The sequence below is a fragment of the Pyrgilauda ruficollis genome, unplaced genomic scaffold (assembly GCF_017590135.1).
Source record: "Pyrgilauda ruficollis isolate IOZ18807 unplaced genomic scaffold, ASM1759013v1 scaffold44, whole genome shotgun sequence".
NCBI classification, from domain to species: Eukaryota; Metazoa; Chordata; class Aves; order Passeriformes; family Passeridae; genus Pyrgilauda; species Pyrgilauda ruficollis.
This window is the reverse complement of record NW_024525934.1, coordinates 3,064,166-3,089,701: the sequence shown is the minus strand read 5'-3', so window position 1 is coordinate 3,089,701 and position 25,536 is coordinate 3,064,166. Positions and strand designations below refer to the sequence as shown.

General features: G+C 39.4%; 2 protein-coding genes across 2 annotated transcripts in view; one reads left to right on the top strand and one right to left on the bottom strand.

The window, feature by feature from the left end:
• UBAC2 (UBA domain containing 2) overlaps positions 1-25,536 on the bottom strand; it is an 87,046-nt gene that overhangs the window by 47,884 nt on the left and 13,626 nt on the right. The window lies entirely within an intron of this gene.
• GPR18 (G protein-coupled receptor 18) lies at positions 22,785-25,487 on the top strand. Its single transcript, XM_041478306.1, has 2 exons — positions 22,785-22,880; positions 23,772-25,487. The coding sequence occupies exon 2, from the start codon at positions 23,816-23,818 to the stop codon at positions 24,779-24,781; it is 966 nt and encodes a 321-aa protein (XP_041334240.1). The 5' UTR covers positions 22,785-22,880; positions 23,772-23,815; the 3' UTR covers positions 24,782-25,487.

Here is a 25,536-nt window from a genome sequence, read left to right as displayed (position 1 = left end):
GAATGTGTTCCTATTGAATTAAGCAAATGGTAACCAGATAAAATCATAGACCACTCATGAATACCTAGAAGTGGTAGAAATAAAATATATGTATTGCTAATATCTCACTAGTACAAGCTTATTTTATTCTACTAATGCTAAAAGCTAATTTTCTTCTACTAGGCTTTTTGAGATTTTAGTATGCATTTCATCTAACTGTGATTATAAAATCTTAAAGACAAGAAGTCTTTTTTATATTCGTCTGTAAAATACAACTTAAATATGTATTAAAACACCACATACTGCAGGTAACTACACTCTTCTAAGTAGAAACAAAGTGAAGATTTCTACTGAACATCTTTCTCTATCCCCATTTTCTCACATTAGCAACTCTGTTATTTTCAATATTGGATTTTGTTTCTAAATCACACCAGCATTCCCAAACAGCTAACTTAACATCAAAATACTGCTCTAGCATGAGTCCAGCTAGATATAGGTTTGAGAAAAGCTACTTTTTTCTCATTATTTAAATGTTTCTCAAATGCAGAAGAAACCAATAAAATAAAAACTTTTAAAAGCTGAGATAAGCTCTGTTTCCTGACAAAAGTCCTGCAAGCACTGACATACAGATGGACAATGACAATTCCTATCTGTGGCAGCTGATGCCACTGCTCCTCCTCACTCCTTGTCAGGATACACTCGCAGCTCAAGCACACTTGTGTCAATGAGGAGACTTTTCTGTCATCTGCCACAAGCAGCAGTGAGGGATTCACTTGGCTTGGGACACTGCACTGAAGCAAAACATTTAGAGAGCATCTGTCCTGTTCCTTGTACCAGCTGTGGCATGATACATGGCAGCCATCACCAGAGAGGTAGTAACAACCTGCTGCATGGCACCAAAGGAGAACAGTGAGAGTAAAGAGTTACAGTTCTCAAACAACTGGTTTCCTCTGTGATGCCCTTATCCAACTTGTGGCTTGAAGTAGTGTGAGCTTTGCACAAAAAAAATAAGCTTTTTCTTTGGGGAAAGCTTTTCATACATTCTAAGCACTGTTCCTTTATGTGTGAAAGTCTGGTAAATGGTCACACAGACCTAGGACTCTTTCATGTTTTTCATGCACAAATAAAGCTACTGACAAGTAGCAATAGGTTCAAATGGCATGCTCATTGTGAGGATCTGACTGGAGCATTTAAAAAAACTGGGTCTCTATTTGGAGGGTGAAGTCTAGTCAGGATCTTTAAACACATATTCTTGAAAAAGCAACAGAATTTCTTTTATCTCTAAACTTTGGAGTGTCAGGCCAGGCAGTTGCTAAGAGGACTCCAACTATGTGGAGTCCCAGTTCTAGTACTAACACTGCATGTCCACTGCTGACATCTCTCTCAAAACCTACCTGGTAGGGAATGTGACAGAGCATATAGAAAGCAAAAAATTATGAAGGTGGCCAACTGGTATATCTTGGCTGTCTCTGTCCAAGTCCAGAAAAGAAAGCTGGATAGACATCTACTGTCAAACATATGATCAAGTAAAGTTGCACCATGAGAAAAATCCCAAAACATGCACACTTCCAGCAGAATAGCATCTAGTACCTTCATATTTTCTTTCACTGAGAACACAAAACTCAACAGCAATAGTGCAAGTACCCTCAGCTGCCTTGGACTCTAAGGTACTGAAGACTAACTGAAATCGTGGAGATAAAGAAGGCAGTCTTCTGTGGCTTACAGTCCAAGCAGAAGAGGACAGGTATTTCCCAGGGGGATTGCTGTCTGTGTGGTCTGTAGTTCTGAAAGCTATGTAGACGAGGAAACTGTAAGCATCATGGTCATCTAGCAAAAGACACTGACAGCAACTGTCTGAAGTTGTAAACATGCTACCACGAATAGCATAGTTCTTCAAAGTGGTTAGTTACTCCTCTTAAATCAGCAAACTCATTAGTGTAAAAAAAGGAAGGTTTTGAGCTTTTTAAAATAGATATTCCATTTAAAGAAATTTTGTTCTGAAATTTAAAAGCTTTTACATTTGCAAGGAATGAAGAGACTCCAATAAACTGATGAGACAGCCTGCAATATAGCAAAAATAAATAGCATGCAGCTGAAGAGAAAGAGAAGAAAAGCTTTGCCTTATATGACCACTTCTGGAGGAACTGAAAAGCAGTGACATACTCTGTTCTCTTCTATCACCACATCTGTGGTGCAGAGCAGGGGAACAACTGAAGATAAACTAAGGTTGTATTCAGCAGTATCCTACTGTGCTGGCTCAATACACAGCCAGTGTGTCGACAGGCACACGAATTACTTGAAAAACAACAAATTTATCTGAGTGCAATATTTCCCCATACAGTCTTGGCTAATCTGCAGCCTGAAGACTAAGACTGTGGTACAAAATAAATACAAAAACTCTGCCAAGCTGCAACCCTTCTCTGAAGAAAAATGGGAATTACTGTTTGTGTAGTAAATGCTAAGATATATTTCCTCAATTTTTTTCCCCTCAGAATACTCCCTTGGCTTCCTGCAATGTCTAACTTTGGACTTCCTGAGGCAGATGTCTCATCTTTGCACATGACAGCCTCAATCAATATTTTCTTCCATCAGGCTGTCTGGTCCCTTTTTGAACTCAAATAAAATATCCGCGACTGCAGCGTTTTGCAGCAAGAAGCTGCACAGAGTAACTACCGTGGTGTCTGGAGCCATTTTTGTTCACTTGTGACACCTGGCAGTTTCAGCTGAAGTCCCTTGCTTCTTGTACCAGAAACAAGTGAACGCAGTGACTCCCTATTTACTCTGTACGCAGTACTTGTGATTTTACAGACCTGCATCAAATCCCCTTCCTTCAAGTTATCTTGTATCTTCTGTGAACAGTCAGATAACAGCTGTTCACCACTTCATTCAAACTCTAAAGAAGGAAAGAAGGCAAGTATAAATAAAGAATGGGAATCCAGCTGTGTTTGTGCTGTGTGGCAGAACAGGGTATCTCTATACACACGAGGTCAACAGCATACTGATCTACTTTTCTTACCATATTAGCATAAAGATTCTCTGAACCAGGATCTTGCCACATGACTGACAAATTTGGATAACCTTGCTCCAAGGCACTAAAAAAGGAAGAACTGGACCTCAATGGGTTGGAAAAATGGACTCACATGAGTCTCATGAAGTTCAGCAAGCCAAATGCAGAACCAAGCTAGAATAACCCCACACAGCAGTGGAGGCTGGGCATGACCTGGTTAGAAAGCAGATTGGCAAAAAAATCTGGTTTGTGGTAGACAGGTTAAAGAGGAGCTAATAGTGTGACCTCATAGCCAAATGTGGCTGTGTTTAAAAAGAATTTTTTCCCCTCCATTTGGTACTTGTGAGATCATGCCTGGAATTCTGTACCAAGTTTTGGGTTTCCCAGTAGAAGAAAGATACTTGGCATACTGGAACGAGCCCAGCAGACTGCAACGAAAAATGTGGAAGGAGCTTGCAGCACATGTTGCTGGAGGAGAGGTAGAGGAAACTGAGACACACTGAGAGATGTTACTGCTATCTGCAACTGCCTAATGGGGAGGGATACAGAAAAGATGGCAACAACCAGTAACAGGTAAATGTTGAATCAAGGACCAATTAAACATTAAGAAGCATTTTTTCATCATGAGGTTAGTCAGACATTAAGAAAGGTTCCACAGAAATATCTGTCCTTAGAGATACTCCAAACTTGATTTGACACAGCCATGCTGAAATTGGTACTTGCAGGGCTGGGCAACATAATCCCCAGTGGCTCCTTTCAACTTGCCTCCTTTATGACCAGCAAATTGGTCAGTTAGACAGGAAAGCAACATGAAACTCAATGGCCTTGCAGTAAAACTAGCAAATTACAGAACTTTAAAATCTTCTGGTCTTGTCCTCTATCTATGCCCTTATCAAAATGCTGTCATTAGCATCCTCCTAAAATAAAAGAAAGGTCAAGACATGGCATAGATTTATTTTCAAAAAACTGCATTCATTTTTCCTCATTGCAAAAGTATGAATTTCTCCTCTTCCTCTTTTTTTCTCCTCAGTTGTGACAGATGTTGTGCAAAGGGCTAAACTAAAAAAAGAAAGTTTTGCACCTGTTGGAAGGCAGCAACTGTGGTTATCCTATCCTCTCCAGAAAAGTATGCATTGTCTTATACCATGCAAAAGGAGAGCTGTGTTCCTCCCTCTAATCAGCTAAGCTTAGCAGTTTCATCCTTCCTGTGGCACGTAACTTTCAAGGGAAGTTGTGGTTAGTTTAACTCCAAGGCAGCCTACTTTAAATATAGAGATGCTGCAGACTGATAATTCTCAACTCACCAGCCTGAAGAGCGGCCAGATAGTTTTATTGGCAGCTACTGATACCAAGGGACTAAGTACTAGATATCTTAGTATCACAGCTCTGAAGTATGGACAGTTACAGCAACTCTGTCTAGAAGTAATAATGGCAGATCATTGTCCCCAGCAGGACAGGGAGAGATGAAGCTCCCCAGCCAGCTGCATGTGTGATGTGAAGCATTTTTGACAAAAAGGGACAACTGAAGATTCCTCACAAGTTGTCAGATTACAAAGACAATTCTGGGTCAATTCTCTGGGTCACTTCTTTATTTTTGTCTTCCAAATAAAATAAATGCAGTGTATTTTCAATGCCAGCTATTTGAAACAGCCTGAACACCCACCAGAACCTTACTTCATTCACTGAGATGGGGGCAAACCAACTATTTTAAATGCACAAGGAGTAGCTGCCAAGATAATCAAGTCATCTGAAATTACAGACATAATAGATTACATTGTATTAATACCATTGAGCAAAGGTGTTTTACACTTTAACTCCTTTTAAGCCAAAATTTAGAACGGAAGCTCTAAAACTAACATACTCAGATGCCAACACCAAAACTAAGGACCACAAACACCAGGGGTGACTGCAGGACAGGCAGCTCACAACTCCAGGTACAGCCAGGGCACCTCTGTCCCTCCTTGCTGTTCTCCTGCACCATTTCAGCTGTTCAGCCAGCACCCACATCCCAGGCCCTTGGCCATACCCAAGAGCATAAGGAGAGCAGCCCACAGCTGGCAAACCCAGAGGCCAAGCTCATGGCTCAGAGCAACTAGCTGAGGACCACTGCAGATGGAGAGCCCAGGGTCAAGGAAATGCCTCCTCATGCCTGAACTGGTTTTACTGCCTCCACAAAAAGTCTCTCTACATTTTCTCCAACGCATGAGGAAGCTGAACTTAGAAAAATTAATTCCTCTGGCTACAGCCCTGCCTTCCTAATAGTGTGGCTGCTAGTGGTGTGGGGCCATTTAACGGTACAGCTCAATGTCTCTATTCAAGCAGTGAAGCACGACTGCCATCACAATCCCCTTGCAGTGCTTCTTGTGCTGCAGCTTGCAAAGTCCTGCCAAAATTAAGTGATTAATGATCAGATTTGTAATTTTAAAATGCCCACAAAAAATTGTGGAACAGACATCAATAAAGAGTTAATACCATAATGTATTTTAACTACAGATGAAGTCTCATTTTTATATGGTCCAGATAGGTCTTCATAACACAAAAAAAAAAAAAAAAAAAAAAAAAAAAAAAAAAAAAAAAAAAAAAAATTCTCAGAAATCTGATTCTAATGCTCTTTCAAGAAGTGCCACTTTCTAGTGCCAAACAAAAACAGGAAACATGTGTGCCTCACTGGCCACAGACCCACAAGTAGAAAAGAGTTTTGCTACTCTCTTTTCAGCGTTACTCAACTTTGTGAACATGTCAAAAAAAGGTCTAAGCAACTAAGAACCATGACTAATACTCCAATTCATCAGATGATACAACACAACTGCCCATAGAAGGATTCTTCCACACACAGGGTACTGACAGCACTGGCCTGAGAAGAATGCCAGGGTGTACCTGCAGACACACCAAGAATTGCAGAGCACCTCAGAACTATAAAGAAAATTTTATTTTAGTTAAGTGACCTTTGCTTAGAACAGCAATACTTCCTCAATTGATAAAAAACAAAAAAATTAGCTGTATTTTGAACCAAAATGTTGGCAGCTGCAGAAATAACCTTATTAATAATGATTTACTACTGTAGCAGACAGCAGTGGACCCCTATTTTGTGAAGAGGCAGTGATCCACATAACTACTAGTTGAGCTGCAGGCCTCTGTATCACGCATACTACATGATCACTACTTAATCAAGACACACCTAATCAATAGTATAATTAATCACTATATACACAGTCAATACATAATTACCCAATGTGTAGTCAATGTACACTTAAGTATATGTGTATAATGTAATGTCTCGTTCATATGAATTATCTGCAACAGTTTTGTGACTGCAGATTTATTAATGCTATAAGAATGTACATGGCTCAAGGGAGTCTTGAAAGACATGTCCTTACTCCCTGCTGGGTTCTGCCAGTGACTGATCAATCTACTGTGAGAAGACCCTGAAGGAATACAAGTGATGTCAGAGCTGGTGAACCTCACCACAGATGGGATCTGCACTGTGTGCTGCCCCTGACCCGAGGTCCAGCTAGTGCTGTAACATCGCCTTGTTCCCAGCATTGGAAAAGATGTACGATTTCATAACTTGCTATTGGCTTTTCTAAGCTATTAATGAAGAGTTATCTGCCTTGCAAGTGTTTGTGCCTTTCCTACAGGGATTCAGTCCTTTCCTTGGTGCAAAAGACCTCCTTGGTATTTTATTTATCACCTTTCCAACTGCGAATACCAGGACGATAAGGGATGAGCTGTAATTCTTTTCCTCCAAGAAGTATTCCATCAAATCAAAAACACCAAAGCCACTAAATTAAAAAAATTTAAATAAATTAATTTTTTTTAAGAGCAAAATGAAAAAACAAACTAATGATAAGGCTTTGTGGGGAATAAAAAAGGAAAAAAACCATAAGCAAATTACTAGTCATGGAAAACCAAACAGTGAGTGATCTTAAAGAGAAAAGAAAGCAGTTTTCTCTCTCTTAAAGAGAGAAAATCAAGCAGTGCTTTCTCTGAGAAAAACTGTAATCAAGCAGTGGTTGTAAGAAAAAAAGGAATTATAATATGAAAAAAATTGAAAAAAAATCCCACCTTTTATGGTGTAGGGATGGTAAAGAACACACGAAAATGAAACCACCACTTCAGACTACATAAACTTGGGAAAAAAATGGCTAAAATTTTTAGTGGATCCTGTGCTTCGTATGTAAGAGCTTAAATATTGGCGTAAAAAAATTCGCAAACACATCAGAAGCTAAATAAACCTGTGTTTTATTCATTCAAAACAAATTTTACTATTTGAGGACTCATCTGTGGTTTCCAAAAAACCCCACTTGCTGGTCTTTGGTAACAAAACCAGGCAAATGAAATACTGTGGGCAACATCACAATTTGCTCTCCCCACTTGGTTTCAGTTTTAAGCTTTTAATACCTTTTAATAAGCAAAGATTGCCAGCAGAGTGGTTAAAATTATTTTCAAATTAATGTTTTCCACTCTTAATATCTACCTCCCTCTTAAAAAAACTGTTTGTATGGAGAAACAATTTCTGACTAAAGTGTCAAGTTTTGCTTTTAAGTATATTATTACAGAAAAAAGTCTGCTTTTCTTTTTTTCAAGTTTTGTTGAAATACAAAAGATAGCAATTTCTCTTTTCTCTTCTTTTAATGTTTTTTTAGTAAGTTCACAATGTTGGGACATTGTGCAACTCTCATTAGTGCCATTCCTCCCCTCCGGCCAACTCAACCCAAACTTCATTACATTTCTGTTTGCTCACACAGAACAAGAAAAAATCGAAACTGCCTCACCAAAGCACATTTCTTCCTAATCTGCTACCCTGATTTTAACAGACAAATACTAAATTGCTCAGAGACATGTGATATCTCATCATAATATGCCTATTGTGGAGTTTCTCCATAACAACTACTGCTTCTAATAGCCCTTGTTTAAAATTATCCAGTGCAGAAATCCAATTACAGCTCATTTATCTTCAAAAAGAGTTAAGACAGCTGGCATTATTTAGCCAGGTTGGCAGAGACACATGTAATGTTTACCTCCATAAGCTGCTTACAGAGTACTGACCACAGAGATTAATCTTGCTGCAGGGCAGACCAGTTGCCAATTGGAATAATTAGTTCTCAGATCTCTAACCATGCTTGGTACTTTCCACCTAACAAAAGCAACTAAACCATAAGTGTGAAAGTGATGAGTGCCTGCAATTACAAATGCCACTCAATACTCTGAATTTTAAAAGCACAGCTCATTTCAGGGAAGCCTTTCAAAGATGTTTCATCTTGTTTCCAGACACATTCAATCACCGGTAATTTTTTTTTTACTTTTTTCCAAATTACCTCCCACAGCTTTCATCCTCTAAATACTGTTAATGAACATGAGTGTGCCTATCTGAGAGGTGCAATAGCAGCTGCAAGTCAGAGGTAAGTATCCTAATTAATGTGAAAATGGAGCCAACATTTGGATTGCCACATTTCAAAATCACCCTCAAAATCCTCAGCAAATCTTGATAACACTTAAAAAACACCTGATTATGCATTTGTTATTACATGTGATATCTTGAATGGCACAACTTTGTATAGGGCAGAGCTTTTGGATGATAACGACTCCTCTTACAATTACTAAAATCAGGGCTTGTGATACACCACAGAGAACCCTAGGTCAGAAGTTATGGTCTTCTGCCTCATCTCTACCCTCATCCTCTGTCAGGGGTTACCACTTTGCAGCAATGGATGCCTTAACATCAGGCACCTGAAGCTGGGCTGATGTAATCAACTGTGAATCTTGTGGTTCAGAGCAATGGAAAGAGAAAGTCCTGTTCTACCTTCCAGCTACATGTTTCCATCACTTTCCTTGCTCTGGTGCTGGTATGCATCCACCCCAGAAGTAAGCTGGTTTAAAAACTTAAGCTGGGAAATGATCCCTGACAAAACACAAGCGTATATATGTTTTATTTCCAAGCATTATCTCCTGATCTCACTGCCTGTAAGAAGTCAGATGACTCATGCTGCAAGTGGTAGACAGGAAAGTACAGGTGAGAGCCAATTGGTTGCTCTGTAAACAGTCTCCACTTCAACCAGCTCAGCCCTACTACAAAACTGCATCTTCAGCAGGTGAAACCAAGCCATGTGTGCTTGTTCTTGCTGCCTCCCGCGCAAGGCACTGGCAGAGGAGTGGAGAACATGGCTGGGAACCATGGTTATGGTTTGAACGAGTTCCACTCTTTCCATCAGTTGAATGCAAGTTAGAGCCCTCAGTTCAGGTGCCTCAGACTCCCCTGCACTCACCAAGTGTCACTTTGCATTAGATATAGGTATTTTTTGTCTACCATTGCTCTGTCTCTTCTGCCCTATATGTTAAGATCTTCCTATTTCCCTCAAGAGTAAATATGTTTGGTCTCATTTTCGATCCTGTCCCCTTACTTTTTCAGCTCTTTTCACAATCAGTCCTGTATTAAGCACAAATTACTTTAAATGAGTCCCTACTATACATATTTGGTGCAAGATTATTTTTTTTTTCCGATGGGATTAATCAGTGAGAGTCTGGAAGTGCATTACTTAAGCACTTAAGGACAAAGACATTTCAGCTTAATGCCAGAAAGGTGGAGTCCTGTCTACTCTCCTTGTTGGTTAAACATAGTGTGGAAGGAGTGAAACACACCCTAACTTTTCCATTTGCTTACCTCAAACTTCTGACACACAGAAGGAGTTCAGAAGTAGATCTGAAGATAGAGATATGCAGATAGATAGTACATCCCTGTCTCCAGTTATAAGCAAGAAGTCCCTTTTTTCCTTTGAATGAATACCTGCAGGAACATTCACTGGGATTACTGTAAATACTCACTTCTTTTAACCACAGCCCAAAAAAAAGTTACTTGAAGAAGGATCGTAGTGATCCCACTGTGCAGCCCCGTCCTTGCGTTTGCCCCGACACCTCACAGTCTGCTGTTTACTACAACAGTTTGTACAGAAACAGTCATTGCACTGAAGAAGCAAGAAATACTCCTGAACAACCTTTAGAAATATAAAAAAAGTGTTTGATGTCCAGGAGATAAAGAAATGCCCCAGTTCTAAAAAAAGAAGGTGTAAATGAAACACCAGCAGGATGATTTTCTGACAAGTGATACAAGAATGTGGGATGAATTCTGAGGAAATCTTAAAAAAGAAAAGAGGAAAAGCACAGGATGTTCTACTGTTTCAGCCACACAAGCTTCAATCTTCTTTCATACTTGTGGCAGAGCACACAACGACCAAAACACTGTCAAAAGGTAAAAAAAACTGGTGGCCACAGACTCAAAGAGAAGTGGTATAAGGAAAGAGTGCATCAAACGAACACCTCACTAAGAAAAAGGATCATTAAGGGAAGGCAAAACAAGCAAAACCACCACTCATCAAGCCCTTGCTAAAACCCCTGGTGACAAGAAACAGAAAAGCTCTCCACAGAAAAGCACAGAAATTAATGGTGAGTATCCCTTTATGGAGCAAATTTTATAAAGTGTACGAGACAGAGAAATAAAAAAGTTAAAAAACTGAACAAAAGTTTTAAAATTGAGAAACGTATTTTATCTCATACCAATGGGAAATCAGCTCATTTATGCACTACAAAGGAGTAAGTGCTTTTTCTTGACTCTTTCTCACTTAAGGACTTAGCAGATATGCTTTATCAAACCCAAAAGCTAACCCCAGGCCAGAAAAAAATGTAAAAAAACAAAGTAGATGTGGTGTGACTGCCTTGCTAGCTGAGATAGTCCTGAACAAAAGCTCCCACTCAGATGGCAATGCTGTCATCACAGCTAATTCATCTACATCCTGACCAATCTCTCTGTATTGTCACAAAACTGGAAAAGGTGTCCACATATCTGACTGGTTCCAGAGCAGAGGAAAACATTTTTAAAACAGCTCTGAGAAACCGTCCCAGATTTCCTGCTCATGACACACCCAACTGAAGCAGTCAAAGTCCCTCTCAATAATTTGTCAATACATAAAGTCAGTTCCACCAAATGATCCCTAACCAAAGCAGGAGAGTGATGCTCACCTTTCACACCTGTGTAATGCACCATGGCACTGTCAGCTTTAAGCTGTACCTGGATAGATGAAGGGACCACCCAGCCTGAAGCTGCTGCCTAGCTGATATACAGATAGGCAAAGTAAAGACACAAGGTCTCTGCTCCTCAAAAGATGTCACAGGAGGTTCCTGATTTAGGCCATTGAAATCTGTGACTACATTCCTGGTAATGACGACAATAGGCTATAATCCCATGGGCACTGGCTGTACACTCTCTCTCTCTAACTATGCCCATGTGCAAGGCAAGCAAGGAGCAAAGCATCACCTGTGGACACAGTGCCAAAGGGCTCCATGAAGCACTCACATACAGAAGGATGTGAGGCTGCACACCCCAGCCTGAGTGAAGTGCCTGCCCACCAGGCCTGGAGAGGGATAGCCTGGAAGCAAACTCATGCTTCTATGGGGGACAGCCAAGCTTTTTATAATCTTTCTGAATCTAAAGACAGCTGTCTAGCAGATCTTAAGGATCTTGACACTTATTCTGGTAAACTGCCACTTTTGAGGCACTCGAATCAAGAAGAGCAGGCAATCTCATTTAAGATAAGCACCTACTTCAAGAGGCCCTTCAGACCCATATAACCTCAAAAGTAGAACCTTATACTGGGAATGATCCAACTTGTAATGGAGATAGCTTTTAACTCTAATATATATACTTTTATTCTGCAAACTTCTTGCCTTACGAGAAAACATATTTGACAGGTAATGATCCAAGACCCTGGCATGCTACACATCTGAATTTCAAGGGTTATGATTTTATTGACTTGCTTTTCAACATTGTTAGTTTCACAGCTGTTCTTACTTCACCTGAGAAATATTTTCAAAATATGCAGATGCTACCTGAACTTACAGTTTCCATAACTTCACCTGTTTAATATTTTCTGGAGTAAAGGAAGTGCAGAGAACCACCTGGGTAGCATCAGTCTCCCAGAATTCTTTGCATGGACAAGTCTGGCTACATGACAACTGCCTGTACTGGGGAGGGAGAGGTGGGCACCACACATGAATGAGAGCTGTAGCCTTTCCTACCATCTCCTGATATCTGATCTTCACTGCACTATGAGCTCCAACATTTCAGCACAGAAACCCTGCTTCTCTCTACCCTACTGATCCCACAAATGGCCCAGATCACCCAGTCCACACCTCAGTATGTGATGGGATGAAGAGGCTCTTCAGTCCCAGCTCCAATCTGATACAAGCATTAAATTATCTTATCAGGATCTGTATTTAGCATAATGCTTGGGCAGAGTGGAGCCAGAGTGGAGCAATTAATGTTGACCTATGTGGCAAAGCACACAAGCTATTTTTGCCTCATTTACTATGACCTATTTTCATGGTAGAGACAATAAGTTGAAGCTAAATACAGAATGTGACTCATATATCCCCTGCTCAATATTTTAAGCATAATTCTGTAGAACAGTTGTGTTATTGGCTACTCCTCAGTCCTCTTCTACAGTAAATATTATTGGTAAACGTGCTATTTTTTTTAGCTGAGCCAATTTTTTAACTACTTTTGTATTCTTGGTAAAAAAATAAAATTTCTTCTAACCGCATTATGATATGGATATTGTAACAGACATCATAACGTATCTTCAAAGGCTGAAGACTAGTAAAGGGAGGTTTTAATGCTTATCTTATTCACACAGTTTGGCTTACTTCACAATACTTGAACATTAAAATGCTTCCCACCATTTTCGGGCTTTTTGGTCAAGAGACCATTCACACCTCCTCGTGATTCATGGCTGTAGTTCCACTTTTCCAATGAGTAAGTATTGTAAGGCACAAATTGCTGGCAGGAAACTCTTTAGCTTGTTCATGATAAAACAGAAACAAAATAGAAAAGCTGTAGCAGAAAAGTGATTTCTTTGCAAAACAAACTTCCCTATTAAGACCACCATATAACCCTTTCTCTCAACTACAGACCAAGGTATTTGAAGAAAAGTGATGACTAAACAAAAGGAGAGTATTCAGTAAGCATAAAATAAAAGCAAAGAGGAAATTTTAAAAGATCTTGTTACTTATACTGAAAGTCTTCAAGGTCGTTTAACTGTGAAAAAGAGACATTTTTATTTCTAAATTCTTTAGAGAAACAACTGCAATACTTTTTTTACTAACTCTACACAGCATCTTCTGTTTCATGCACATTTGTTTTTTAAAGTCTCAGTCATACAACTGTATCTTCTTAGATACCACTGAACTTACTGAATCCATTTCTGTTCATTACTTTGGTAAATCAAGAGGGGTTTCTTTAAAGCATCAATCACTGCAAGACCACCTTTGTGAAGTTACTTCATTACCCTCTTCATCTGTCCTAGGAGAGGAATCATAGCACCACACTCTATTTTGCAAAAGGCTGCAACAGGCAGAGTATCTCCTCACACTAACAATGTCTTCAACTGCTCTGAAGAATTAGTCATTCATTTTTCTTCCTTCTTCCTCCACTGCAATCAAATAATTAACTGCCCTGCAAATACAGGGAGAGGGAAGAGATTCAAAGAACATCACTGGAATGGAAGCAGTTAATTCTGGGATGGAGGACAGTATCATTTACATGAAAGGATATCAGACCCTTAAAACAAAATGTAGCAATGTAGGCTCATAGCAGAACTAGACAGGAGACAACTGATGTTTCTAGGATGCAATGACTCCTTTAAGCTTGTTTCCCTTCAGATCAAATGACAGAGGGCACTGCAGTGAGCCAATTTGCAAACAATAGCTGAAATGATAACTCGTACAGAATTGTTTGACACAGACATCTACAATTAGATGCAGGATTTCCTTTTAAATTCCAAAGGGACTTCCACATCCCTGTCTTTCTTTACTATGGCTGAACATGACGAACAAACAAGGTGTTCCTAACTCCGGAAAGAGGAAGAGAAGAGAGGGGAAAAAACCCCCAAGCTGCCAGTAAAGACAGAAAGAAAGCTTGATCATGCCCACGTGGACTGAAAATAAGCTTCAAGGGTCAACTGCTAAGCTAAAAAGGAGGCCCCTATTCCCACATAGGAAAGAAGCCATTGTTTATTCTCATGAAATAATTTAATCATAAAACTTTCAGAACACTCCTTCTGAAAAAATGGAATGTTGTGCAAAGAAAGTCATTGCTATTGTGTCTTATTTTAATAAAGACATATCAGACAAATACAACAACAAAATCAGAAAGAGAGTAGCTTAAAAACACAGAGTTCTCAATTTCTATTATTAGTTGCTCAATTTCTATTAAATGTTTCCAGTCTTTCTTCTCTTCCTCCACTAGGTGTCTTCTAATTATTCACTTTTTCAGGGTAAACTCAGACTATGGACAATAAGAAAGTCTTTGCTTACAACCCATTCTCAGAATTTTATCTTAATGTACAGAATTAATTAAACAGAAATGCAAAGGGGAGACCTGTATGAAATGTAACTATTTGAGCAATAACAGAATTTGAAGTTCCACAACTATGGGAACACTCACAGCTTCCATGTCACATGGTTTGTCCCTTTCATAGGAGAGACAAAGTGGCTTTCATTCTTTATAATCAGTTTTCCTGAAAAACTGGCTATGTAACACAGGTGTATAAAGGAATTAATCCATCAGCCACTTCTGCTGTTCCAAAGATGAGTTGCTATGCTTACTAAAGATCTGCAGATGGCAGCATTGATGCAGTAATTAGTCCTCACCACAGCAGAGATCAAAACCATTTCACGCAACTGTTTCATATTTATGGCTAAATCCCATTTTCCAGAGTCAGAATCCTAACACCAGGCAGTACAAGCACTGGGCCAGGGATAAAGAGAAGCCAGATCCAGGATCACTACTACAAGACACTGTGTCAATCACTCATTCAATAACTGTGACAGGTTAGACCCCATTACCTTGGAAATAAACTACATCAACTAGACAGTAATGAATGCTGTGAACCACAGCTGCTGGTTCAGAGCCAGCCAGAACTGCCAGAAATGTTCACATTTCTTATGGTTAACTCCACATGCTGCCAAATTTGAAAGAAGAAGGAATACAGAGATGTCCAACATCCTGCCACCTTTACTGCCCTTTCTTCTCTCGCTGTTCCTTGCTCAAAACAAGTTTTGCACTCCCTCTCATTTCTGCTATTTGGGTAAGTGACGTGAATTTGGTGGCCTCAAACATCAGATAGCACATGGCTCAGTTACAAGCAAATAAAGGCAATGTCCCAGATGTTCTAAGACTAAAATAAAAAAGCATTGACAGGCAGTATGATTTGGAGGCAAAGGATGAAAGTGGCAGAGAATACAGAACACACAAGTCCCAGCTGAGTTTCACTGCTCCATCCTTATCTTAAAACCACTTTTACCAACACAATCTCTACATAAGGAAAACAGCTGCTTAAATGATTGAACTTCAGATTTATGCCCTGACTTACTCTCCTAGGCCTCTTGTCATGATAAAGCTCAGGATTTTCAGCTCCATCCCTTTCATATGTGTGTGTATGTGTGTAAAACAGATATAATTTTTGTAGTTGAACAGTTAGTTGGGAAATACAGAGTCCTCTGACTGGACCTAGCTCCACAGAGTGACTCTGAAATCACCAGCCTGCAGCCAGCTCTGCTGTCCACCACAGCCAGCTCAGAGCACAAGCTGGCCTTGTCCTGGTGCTCTGGTGCACTGAGAACACTCACACTCAGCAGCTCTTTCATTTCCCTCCCAGGACAATGCTGATCCTACACACCAAGCAAACCTGCCCAGCAGAGCTCCTAACCAACTAGATTCACTGCTGTGCAGCAGGCACCGGGCTGCTTTGTCCCAGCCTGGATTATGTCAGCCCCTTTATCATTGTGATGCTCCTCTTTTGTCACCTCAACTGCGCCACAGCACCCCAAGCTTCACAACCCCAACACTGCTGCTTGTTCATCTGTGCCAGGGACAGGTGGTGCAGGCAGAACAGCATTAGAAGACCATCACTTCTGCAAAGCAAGCTACCTGCCAGGGCTGGGCAACACAGTGTAAGGCACCCTTGAAGTGCTTATTCTAATTCACACAGCCCATTCTCACTTCAGGTACTTTTGATTAAACCCTTCACTGCTCTGCTAAAGCCTAAGTAGCAATTTTTAATTGTTTAATTTCTGATAACTTATACTTGGGCTAGTTACTGACAGAGCTTGTCCAAACTCCTGAACTCTGGAGGAGTCAGAAGAACCCTCCCTACTCCTGCACTTGACTTTGTCAAAGGAATCTGAGTACATGCAGCTCCAAATAAGACATTTCTTTTGAAACACTAACTCTGTTCCTGGGAGGCATATCAAGTTTCAGAACAATACTTCTTATGCACCTGAGACCTTTAAGAGCAGTTTAATAGTAAAAACACCACATACAATATACTTAGTAAGGAAAGAGTATTGGGAAAAAAATCTCTCCTCGACACTTCCAAACTGGAACTAACTAGTTCCTGACAATGCAGGTTTTAAAAAAGAAAATAAAAAAGTTGAGCATTCATGCTGGTTTTAAAAAACTGTTAAATATCTGTCACGAGAATTGTGCACTTTTTGAATTAGGAAAGCTGCTTCCCAAAAAACAGAACACAGGAATTTGTCAAGGGCAACATGGGGTCATCAATGAGCATGGAGCTGTGTTGGTATTTGCCATGAGCTAATATTAGACTACGGACACTCTGAGATTGCTGGTGTGTAAAGACTGCTGTCTCCAGCCCACTACCCCACTGTCACTGACATCTCAGAGATTCAACTTTCATTTTAATTAATTTTTGAAGTATTGTTTCTTTCAAAGGCTGATAGTGATAAACAGATTAACTACAGGCCAGATGCACTGTATATTTTTAGGTTATTTAGGACACAGGGTATGTCCTGGCTGTAGGAGAGTTGTGCAGGGGGATGAAGGGAAGGGAGGAGGGCTAGGAAAAAACCAAAATGAACCCAGGAGAAACATGGAATGTTGATTTTTTAAGGGAAAAAACATGTCCTTCCTCAAACCATACCATGTGTTAGTAAAACAGGGAAGAGAAAGCAAACTATGACAGTAAATAAGACATGTCAGGTACAGCTAACTAGGCTGCAGTTCTCTTTAATCTGCTCCCTTTTCCATTCCTTCAGCTCTGCTGCACACTGCATTTATACCCCCCACACAGATGAGTGGGAGAGGAGGGACAGCTATGCCATGACGCAGCCTCTGAGCAACACACACAGCAAAACTGGAAACAACTGCAATAACTTTATGCATTCAGGGCCAACTTTTAACCAGTAGTTTATTCTTCAGTATTCACTATGGTGAACACAGTATGGGAATAAAAAATGAGGCCAGCTCTCATCAAGGTTGAGAACAGTAACCCAAAAGTGAATGTGAACTCACCCACAACAGCAAGCCGGTAAGTCAACAAACTGACATGGGAGAGTTGCTTCCTGCACCACTGGGGCAGTGAACCATGCAAGAAGCTTCAGTTCTTTCTTTTCAATAGATCCCATCGGTGGAAAGGTTGAAAGGAGAAGAAGAACATGAGCTCAAGCCAGCTCCCTACCAAACTGAGACAGAGGGTAATCCTCTGTCCCACTGTGTCCAGAACTTATCTGTATCAGCTAGACAAAGCTTACATTACACAGTAAGTGAACAGGAAAAACAGACTTTTCTGTACCATGACTAAACTAGAGAAAGACCCAGCAGTACATTAATTCTGCAAAAGCAACAGCATGAAGGCAATCTCTTCAGTGCTCCACTTCGAGGTTGTTGCAAGTGACCAAACTCATTTCTTCTGAAGCTTACTGCCAGTTAGTGAAGACACCATAACAGACCACATACACTCTGCCTTATTCTCAGATAGGAAATACATTGGCTTAGCTTTTAACTACTTAAAACCAGCCTTAGCACAACATAATGCAACAAAAATTACCTTGTCTACTGCTCGAACTTCAGAATAGCAAAAGAAGACCCCAGATGGAAGTGAGCATTTAATTCAGTAGAAGCTGGAGCAGAGGAAGTACTCACTCATCTGTGGGAAACCAATGCAAGACACCCATTTCTAGCTGATAAAACAGCAAAGGAAATAAAAATAGAGCCAGGTGCTTCCTACAGCAGAAACCAAAGTAACAGGGGAATGCGGCACTGCAGAGCAGCCCACTGCCTCTCACAAACCACAGGCAGTGCAACTTTTGACTTGGGTGTTCACCTGCAAATGCTTATCACCCTGTAGCTGCAGCCAGCTGGGCACCTAGACAAGGAGTATGCAACTGCTGGTACTGCAAACACCTCTCTTCAGCCTCCTGCTGCCAAACAGAGCTACCTACCTCTCCACGCCTGGGGGAAGGCCTGCCAGCCTACAAGCAGCAGAGAGGTTTGGCTGCCTCTTCTCCACCAGGAAGGCTGTGAAAAGCCTGAGTGAAAGCAGAACACAGACTGACAAAGTGCAGCAAACCAGATGGATGGTTAACCTGCCAGCAAACTCAACTGGGCTGCTGTTAGCCACCTGTGTAAATTGTGGGATTTGATTCCAGCTGCCCTCACAAGGCACGACCTCCCTTGCAGGGTCAGAACATCAGCCACCCTCCAGACAAAATGACACAGCTACAAGAGGTCACACTTTTCACCCTCCCCCAAGAAGACAACAAGCCAAGAGACAACTCACAGCATATAGGTTCTCTGATCCCAAATTCAACATCTGCCCACTTTCCATTAAACCCAGAATCACTTTTGTACTTGCTCTTTTGCTAAGGAAGGCACTAGCTGTCCACTTGCCTGTTTTGGCATAAACATAAACTGAATAAACATAAATACATAAACTGCATTTACAGTGCAATTCAGCTTGGAAGGTGCCTCCACACTTCTGTATATTTTCCCAAAATAAAGTATTCTTGCCTAGGAGAGTTCAAAAGAACAGTTGTTCTCTTCCAGAAGATATACATATGGCACTGAATTTCACTGAACAATTGAAAACAGTGCTTTGTTCTACTGAACCATGCTCTGGAGTTGCTTTACTGATGATAAAGCCACTGAAGAGTTTTCAGCACTAAGGAGTCTTTTCAGCACTAAGGAGTCTTTTTAAGATACTCCTTAGTCCTAAAATATTAAGCACTTTTAAATAGATTTATATTTCTCTAGGGTGATCTGGGTAGGATTTGCAGCTCACTGCATTTAAAAGGCCTTTGGAATGATCATAAAAAAACCAAGTTTCATATTAGTACACCTGAACAGAAAAAAAACCCTAAATATTTAAAGGTAATCTATACACACCAAAAATCATGTCCAGGTCCCTCCCTCTAATTACTTTAACCATCACACTAACGTATGCAGACACCTACACACTAACACAAACCCATTCAGCTGAGATAAATTACATGACTTCAGCAGAGAGGGGCTTCCTTTCCCAGAAGTTATCTTGAGCACTAAGTGAGGATCACCTACCTACCTACATTAGTTTTACAGCCAGTAAAGAAAGATGTTCTCACAAACAAATCTGATTCTGGCAATTTCTGAACTGCAGGACTTTGTTGCTTCTGGCACCAAGTGAAGATCCTGGCAAATTCTTGACAACATGTCAGGTGGAGACCAAAACATTACTCCTCCCTTACTCAACACAGAGCTCTCCACTACCATCTCCCAAAGACTGCCACAGCCAGAGACCTGAAGCAACAAGCACTCTACAAAGAACATGGAATGAGCTCCTTCTCCAAATTGCTTTTCTGAAGGGTGGATCTTTTCTCAAGTTGACAGATGAAACATAGGAAGTTAGTCTTCTTCACCTATAATCCTTTGAGAATACTCCCATCCCACCTAAGATGTCTGTTGCAGTGACACAGCTGAGAGTTTTACTCCATTTTAACACAGGCTAAAACCTCTTTTCATAAATAAACATGTTATTAATTTAGACAGCAAATAAAAAATAGAAATATTGCTGCTGTGCTAATAAAATGTTGCAAGTACAGGCATAAAAAGCTGTGTATTCAAGTGAATCAAACTTCTCATTTCAAATGCAGTGACTTTCTGTCACTTTCAGACTGACTACTATCCAAGGCAATATAAATAAAATGGGGATTTCCACAAAAACCCACCAGACTATGCTCTACTGAAAATACATTTACATTGTGCTTATTAGAAACTTATGCATAACCAAGATGTGTATTCTTGCAGATAGCTTTCTACGGAAACTTTAACGTAAAATATGCTTTCATTATACCACAAACATTTAAAAGTTGAAAATATATGTAGCACAACAGCCCAGTCTGACCACGCTGGAAATATACAAAAGTTTGACTGTTGAAAGGTAATAGAAATACCAGTTCACAGACACCACACCTATGTGAAATAGTAACTTTTAAGTATGACCAATAAAAGAGCTCAACACTAGTGAGATTACGTCACTGTTTCCTGCCTGAGAAGAGGAGCTATTTTAGCTAAGTGAAGCTGAGCAGAGGAAGTCTAAACTTTCTACAGATTTGGGGCCATGAAAGAAGCATCTCTGAAGAAATTTTGTAGAGCACAAAAGGTTAGTAATGATCCCTTATGCCGTGCTAACAAAGTAACTTGGATGTTCATATATGTTGCTAAGAGACTGCTCAGAAGCAGAACATGGGCATTAATTCTAGAACTAATGAAAAGATATTTAATTTTTAATGCACTTTCAAAATATCAGCAGCATTCTATAAAGAACATTTAAAGAAAAATTATTGCATTTGTAAAAGCATAGTACCATAAAAACTGTTGTTTAGGATTTTAACAAAAATTTTAAGAGTATGCAATAAATGAAAACATTGGTAAGTACATTTATCACTAAAAGAAAAATGTTTGTTTTCATGAAACAAAAACCAGGAGATCATGTTACTTGGTGTCTCTGTGCTTCACTGAAAGCCATGTTCTCCTTCGGGAAATGCAACCAAAGATAAGGGACAGACAAAGTAAAAAGGGGGATTGGGAATGGAGACACACACATGGTTCTTTAAATGGAACCACTGTTACCTAACACACATTAAGAATCTGGAGGAAAATATTTAATTGTGATTTTGCTGTCAACGTATTGTTCTCGAACAGGGCACATAGCTGGCCTTCACAATTCACATTCAGAATGTCAGTTATCATTAAAAAATTAAAAGATTGATAAAACATACAGACAAACAACAGAGGAATCTTTCAGAATTAACACAGACCAGTCTTCCAGAAATCAGTGACTCCAAGGGCTCTTCAGCAAGTGCTTTAACCAATACCAGTAAGTAAATATTTGCATTATGAAAAATGGCAACTAGGGCAAAACCATCCACCCAGAGGCACCCAAAGATATGCTTGGGCTGACCTGGGAGATATCGACCTGAACTCCACGCAGACAAGTACCAACAAAAAAGCAAAATATCTCAAATTGTGTACAAATGCAGATAGGTAACATATGCTTTTTAAAAATCTCAATATTTCTTACCTACATAAATGTTACATTTTAGGTTCTTAAAAATTAACTGGCATGCATTTAAACTCACAAAGTTGGGAAACAGTCTCCAAAAACCAAGCAAAAAATAATAATAATGAAAAAAACAACAAAAAACAACAACAACAACAAAAAAAACCCTTTCTGTTACAGCAGGTCAGTTCTTTGATATATCTCAAAACTATCACAAACTTGAAATAACCAGCAAATTAGGCATGAAAAGTAGATCACACCAGATTCAGCTTCCTCTCTTCCTATCAAAATCAGGCTACTGGTTATTTTGAAAACATGACCTGACCAGAAATAAATACAGTCGCTCTAAGTCTGAAGCAGACAAGCAAAATCAAAACTAAAATCCATGATGTTTCTTAATATTTAAATTAATTATTCTACCTGTCTTATACATTACTACTCAATTCATCTGCCAAATCACTCAGGACATTGAGCTTGGTAGTTCTGCACTGTCAAACACAATCACTAGCAAGAGAGAAAAAATAACAGAACAAAAGAGAAAAAAACCCACTTACAATGTGCAAGGGTGGGGGGAAGTGTATATTAAGCAACATTTGGACAATTTTGTGCAACAGTAGTGAAAGTGGAACAGTGTGCCAGACAATATTTTAACTATGCTGCCAGCACATGCACAATACTTTTATAGCATATGCCATCTAACCTTCAATAAGGTTTGCTAACATTAATTTTTTTTTCTTATTTTTAGAATTCTTCATGCAATGAGGAATTTGAGAGGCATTTATGCAGATGCCCTCCAAACCATTCTGTATTACATATATGGCTTTTCCCATACAAAACATAAATTCTGTTACATGTTCTAATGTCCTCATCTGAGCACAAAAACATGCTTTTTTTTTCGTTTTGTACAGCCAAAAAAAAGACCTTGAAGTTAAGGGTTAAATATTTCTATGCATAACTTTAATATATCTGTAAACTGAAGAACTGTAAGAAAATGAGAAGCCCAACTTTATATTTCAAGGCAGAAACTAACTTATATAAAGATTTAACAGGTCATATTTAAGTTAGTTACTCCGTGGTACTCTTCTCAAAAGCAGCTGGTATTTGCCAGTGTCAAACCAGGATGCCAGATTAATAAACACTGGTTCAATCTCCTATGAATTCCTGTAGCACTGAGAGCATTAACCAGATGGGCAATAGCAATAAACCTGGTTTTTAATGGATTCTTCACTTCTGGAGATAAAACACACAGGATCTATGCACCCTTCTGCTCTTGAGAACAGTTCTGGTGCCTAACAGATACTTACAACTTCCTTGTCTGTTTGTCACAAGTGGGAAGATCAGACAAACAACTAACTTGTTCCTCCTCCTCTTCACAAAGCTGCCACAGGGCTGGGTAAAAGGCCAGACAAGAGGAACCCTCCCACATAAAGTCATGAAACTGTGACCACACCAAGAGCCAGGAAAGTGCTGGGGGTGAGGGTTAAACAAAGCACTCATGCAAACACCAGGTAAGGTCTGCCATCCTCATGGGCTCCAGAGAAAACTAGGGATCCTCTCCTTCAGCTCTCATCACCTCAGCCTGCACAGTGACATTTCAGATGTCCAACTCCTATGACCAAGAAGCTGGATGAAGGAACATAACTTTGCTCTGGGGTAGCTGTCCACCAGACAGCAACTTTTCCCCCCAGACAAATACTGTCCCATATGGCCTGACTGGAGACTGTGCTGCTTTCCTCCTTTTTAGTTTTTGAAACAGCAAGTCTATTAATCTATTAATTTTATGCATATGTTGGGTGGGTGGTTCTGATGCCCTGGGATTAAACACTGTATTAGAAACTATGCAGATACTCAAAGAGTTTTTTTAAGTGTCTTTAATGAGCAAGCACCTGCTCTTTTGGGAGTTAAGTAGGTCCTACACAGATAAAAGGCAAAGTCAGTACTCTTTGCATATCCAAATGTCACTACATGCCATGCTGACCTGTTTCTATTCATAACTAGTTTTAGTCAAGAATTTTTTAACAGAGACAGCTTGAAGAAATATTTTCTTTAGAAAGTAGCTGTCGTAGCTCAAATATAGCTATTTCAACTATCAGCTACTGATGCACACCTGAAATGTCAATCTTGACTTTTTGGTTCCTTATATTAAGAGACCCTGTAAGTAATTAAAATATTTTATTAAAACATGCTTATAAATACTATTTTCACAAGTCTGACAATACATATCTTTCCCTCGGAGGATGATAATGTATTTGTAGTCAGAAAAAGCAACAAAACAGCACATTTCAGAGCTAAACAATAGTTTCATCACTAAACACTATCCTAAAACAATCTTCCTGTTTGTTTTTAAAGACAGATTTTATTTGACTGAGAATAACTTCCAATATTTTATCTCATTTTAGGGGATTTATGGAGTGCAACAACTATTCCTAAGTTTAATTAAACTATGATGCCAGAAAATTCCCACCCAGAAGAATACAGGATTGCATCACTGGTCTTCTACAGCTTTGTGTTCACAGTGGGATTGCTGGTGAATGCCACTGCACTATGGGTGTTCAGCTGCACTACCAAGAAGAGAACAACTATAACTGTATATATGATGAATGTCGCATTACTTGACCTGGTTTTTATATTTTCCTTGCCTTTTCGGATAATCTATCATGGGACAGAAAAGTGGCCTTTTGGAGATACATTCTGCCGGATCCTTGGGGCTTTCACTGTGTTTTATCCAGCCATTGCTCTGTGGCTGCTGACTTTTATCAGCGTAGACAGATTTATGGCTATTGTTCAGCCCAAACATGTCAAAGAACTAAAAAATACAAAAAAAGCTGTGCTGGCTTGCACTGGAATCTGGATAATGACCCTCTCAACAACATCCCCATTGGTGTTTTTACGATCTGATCCAGACCAAGCCTCAAATTTCACTACCTGCATGAAAATGCTTGATATCGTCCATTTAAAGGAAGTAAATACATTGAATTTTTGTCGCTTGATTTTTTTCTTTTTGATCCCCTTGTTTATCATGATAGGGTGTTACCTGGTCATTATTTACAATTTTATTCACGGCAAGACTTCCAAACTGAAGCCTAAGGCCAAGGAGAGATCCATAAGAATTATAGTTACTCTGATTGCTCAGGTACTCATCTGCTTTGTACCCTTCCACATCTGCTTTGCCTTCCTGATGCTGCAAGATGAAAACACAAGTTACAATCCCTGGGCAGCGTTTACCACCTTTCTCATGAATCTCAGTACATGCTTGGATGTTATACTGTACTACATTGTTTCCAAACAATTCCAGGCAAGAGTCATCAGCGTAATCCTTTATCGCAATTACCTCCGAAGCATGCGCAGGAAAAGTTTTCGAACTGGAAGTGTGAGATCACTCAATAATATGAACAGTGAAATGATATAAAAAGAGAAAAAATGTCAAGGGACTTTCACAATGTAAACAAGGGATTCTTTTTCCAAATTCTAGCACTTGGCTACACAGAAGGATGTTCTATAACCAAAGGTAACAGATATATTTGTTGCATTGTAAATACGATGGAAGCAGAATAATAATTGCACCTCTTTTTATTTTTTCAACATCTTTTGCTGTTTCACCTGAAATGAACTAAACCTAGCATCAGTGTCAAACTTTCCAATGCTTTTATCACCTCAAATGACTGCGAATATTGTCAGATGAGAAATTGACTATTAATATAATAAAGCAGACAACACTGAAGAATTATGATGCAATGCATATATGAATTTTTTATATTTGCATAATCAAATGCTCCTGAAACTACTGTATATCCCACATTTCTAAAATTAATTTCATTCTCTCAATATCAAATTCATTATGACTTCATGAGAAAGTATATGTAGGTAAAATTTATCTTTTACTTAATTAAAAACATCCTTGATGTAGATTTCTTTTTAATTTACTACATTATGCAGTCATAAAAATACCATCAAAGCGTAAAATGTTTAAACTGTTCATCGCCTACCTGTGGGTATGATGTGTACATTTATAACACCTTGCTTTTGCACAAGGTATCTTTTTACATATAGGAAAATATTAATTTCTCCAGACACATTAGCAGCCTATGTCCTAGCAACAAACTCTAGGTAACAAACACGAGTAACTGCAGTAGCTACTCAAGCTTTCAACTTCTTTTGAATACT

Bases quoted from the DNA above. Each gene is read 5' to 3' on its own strand.
- GPR18 (XM_041478306.1), top strand. From the start codon at position 23,816: ATGATGCCAGAAAATTCCCACCCAGAAGAATACAGGATTGCATCACTG.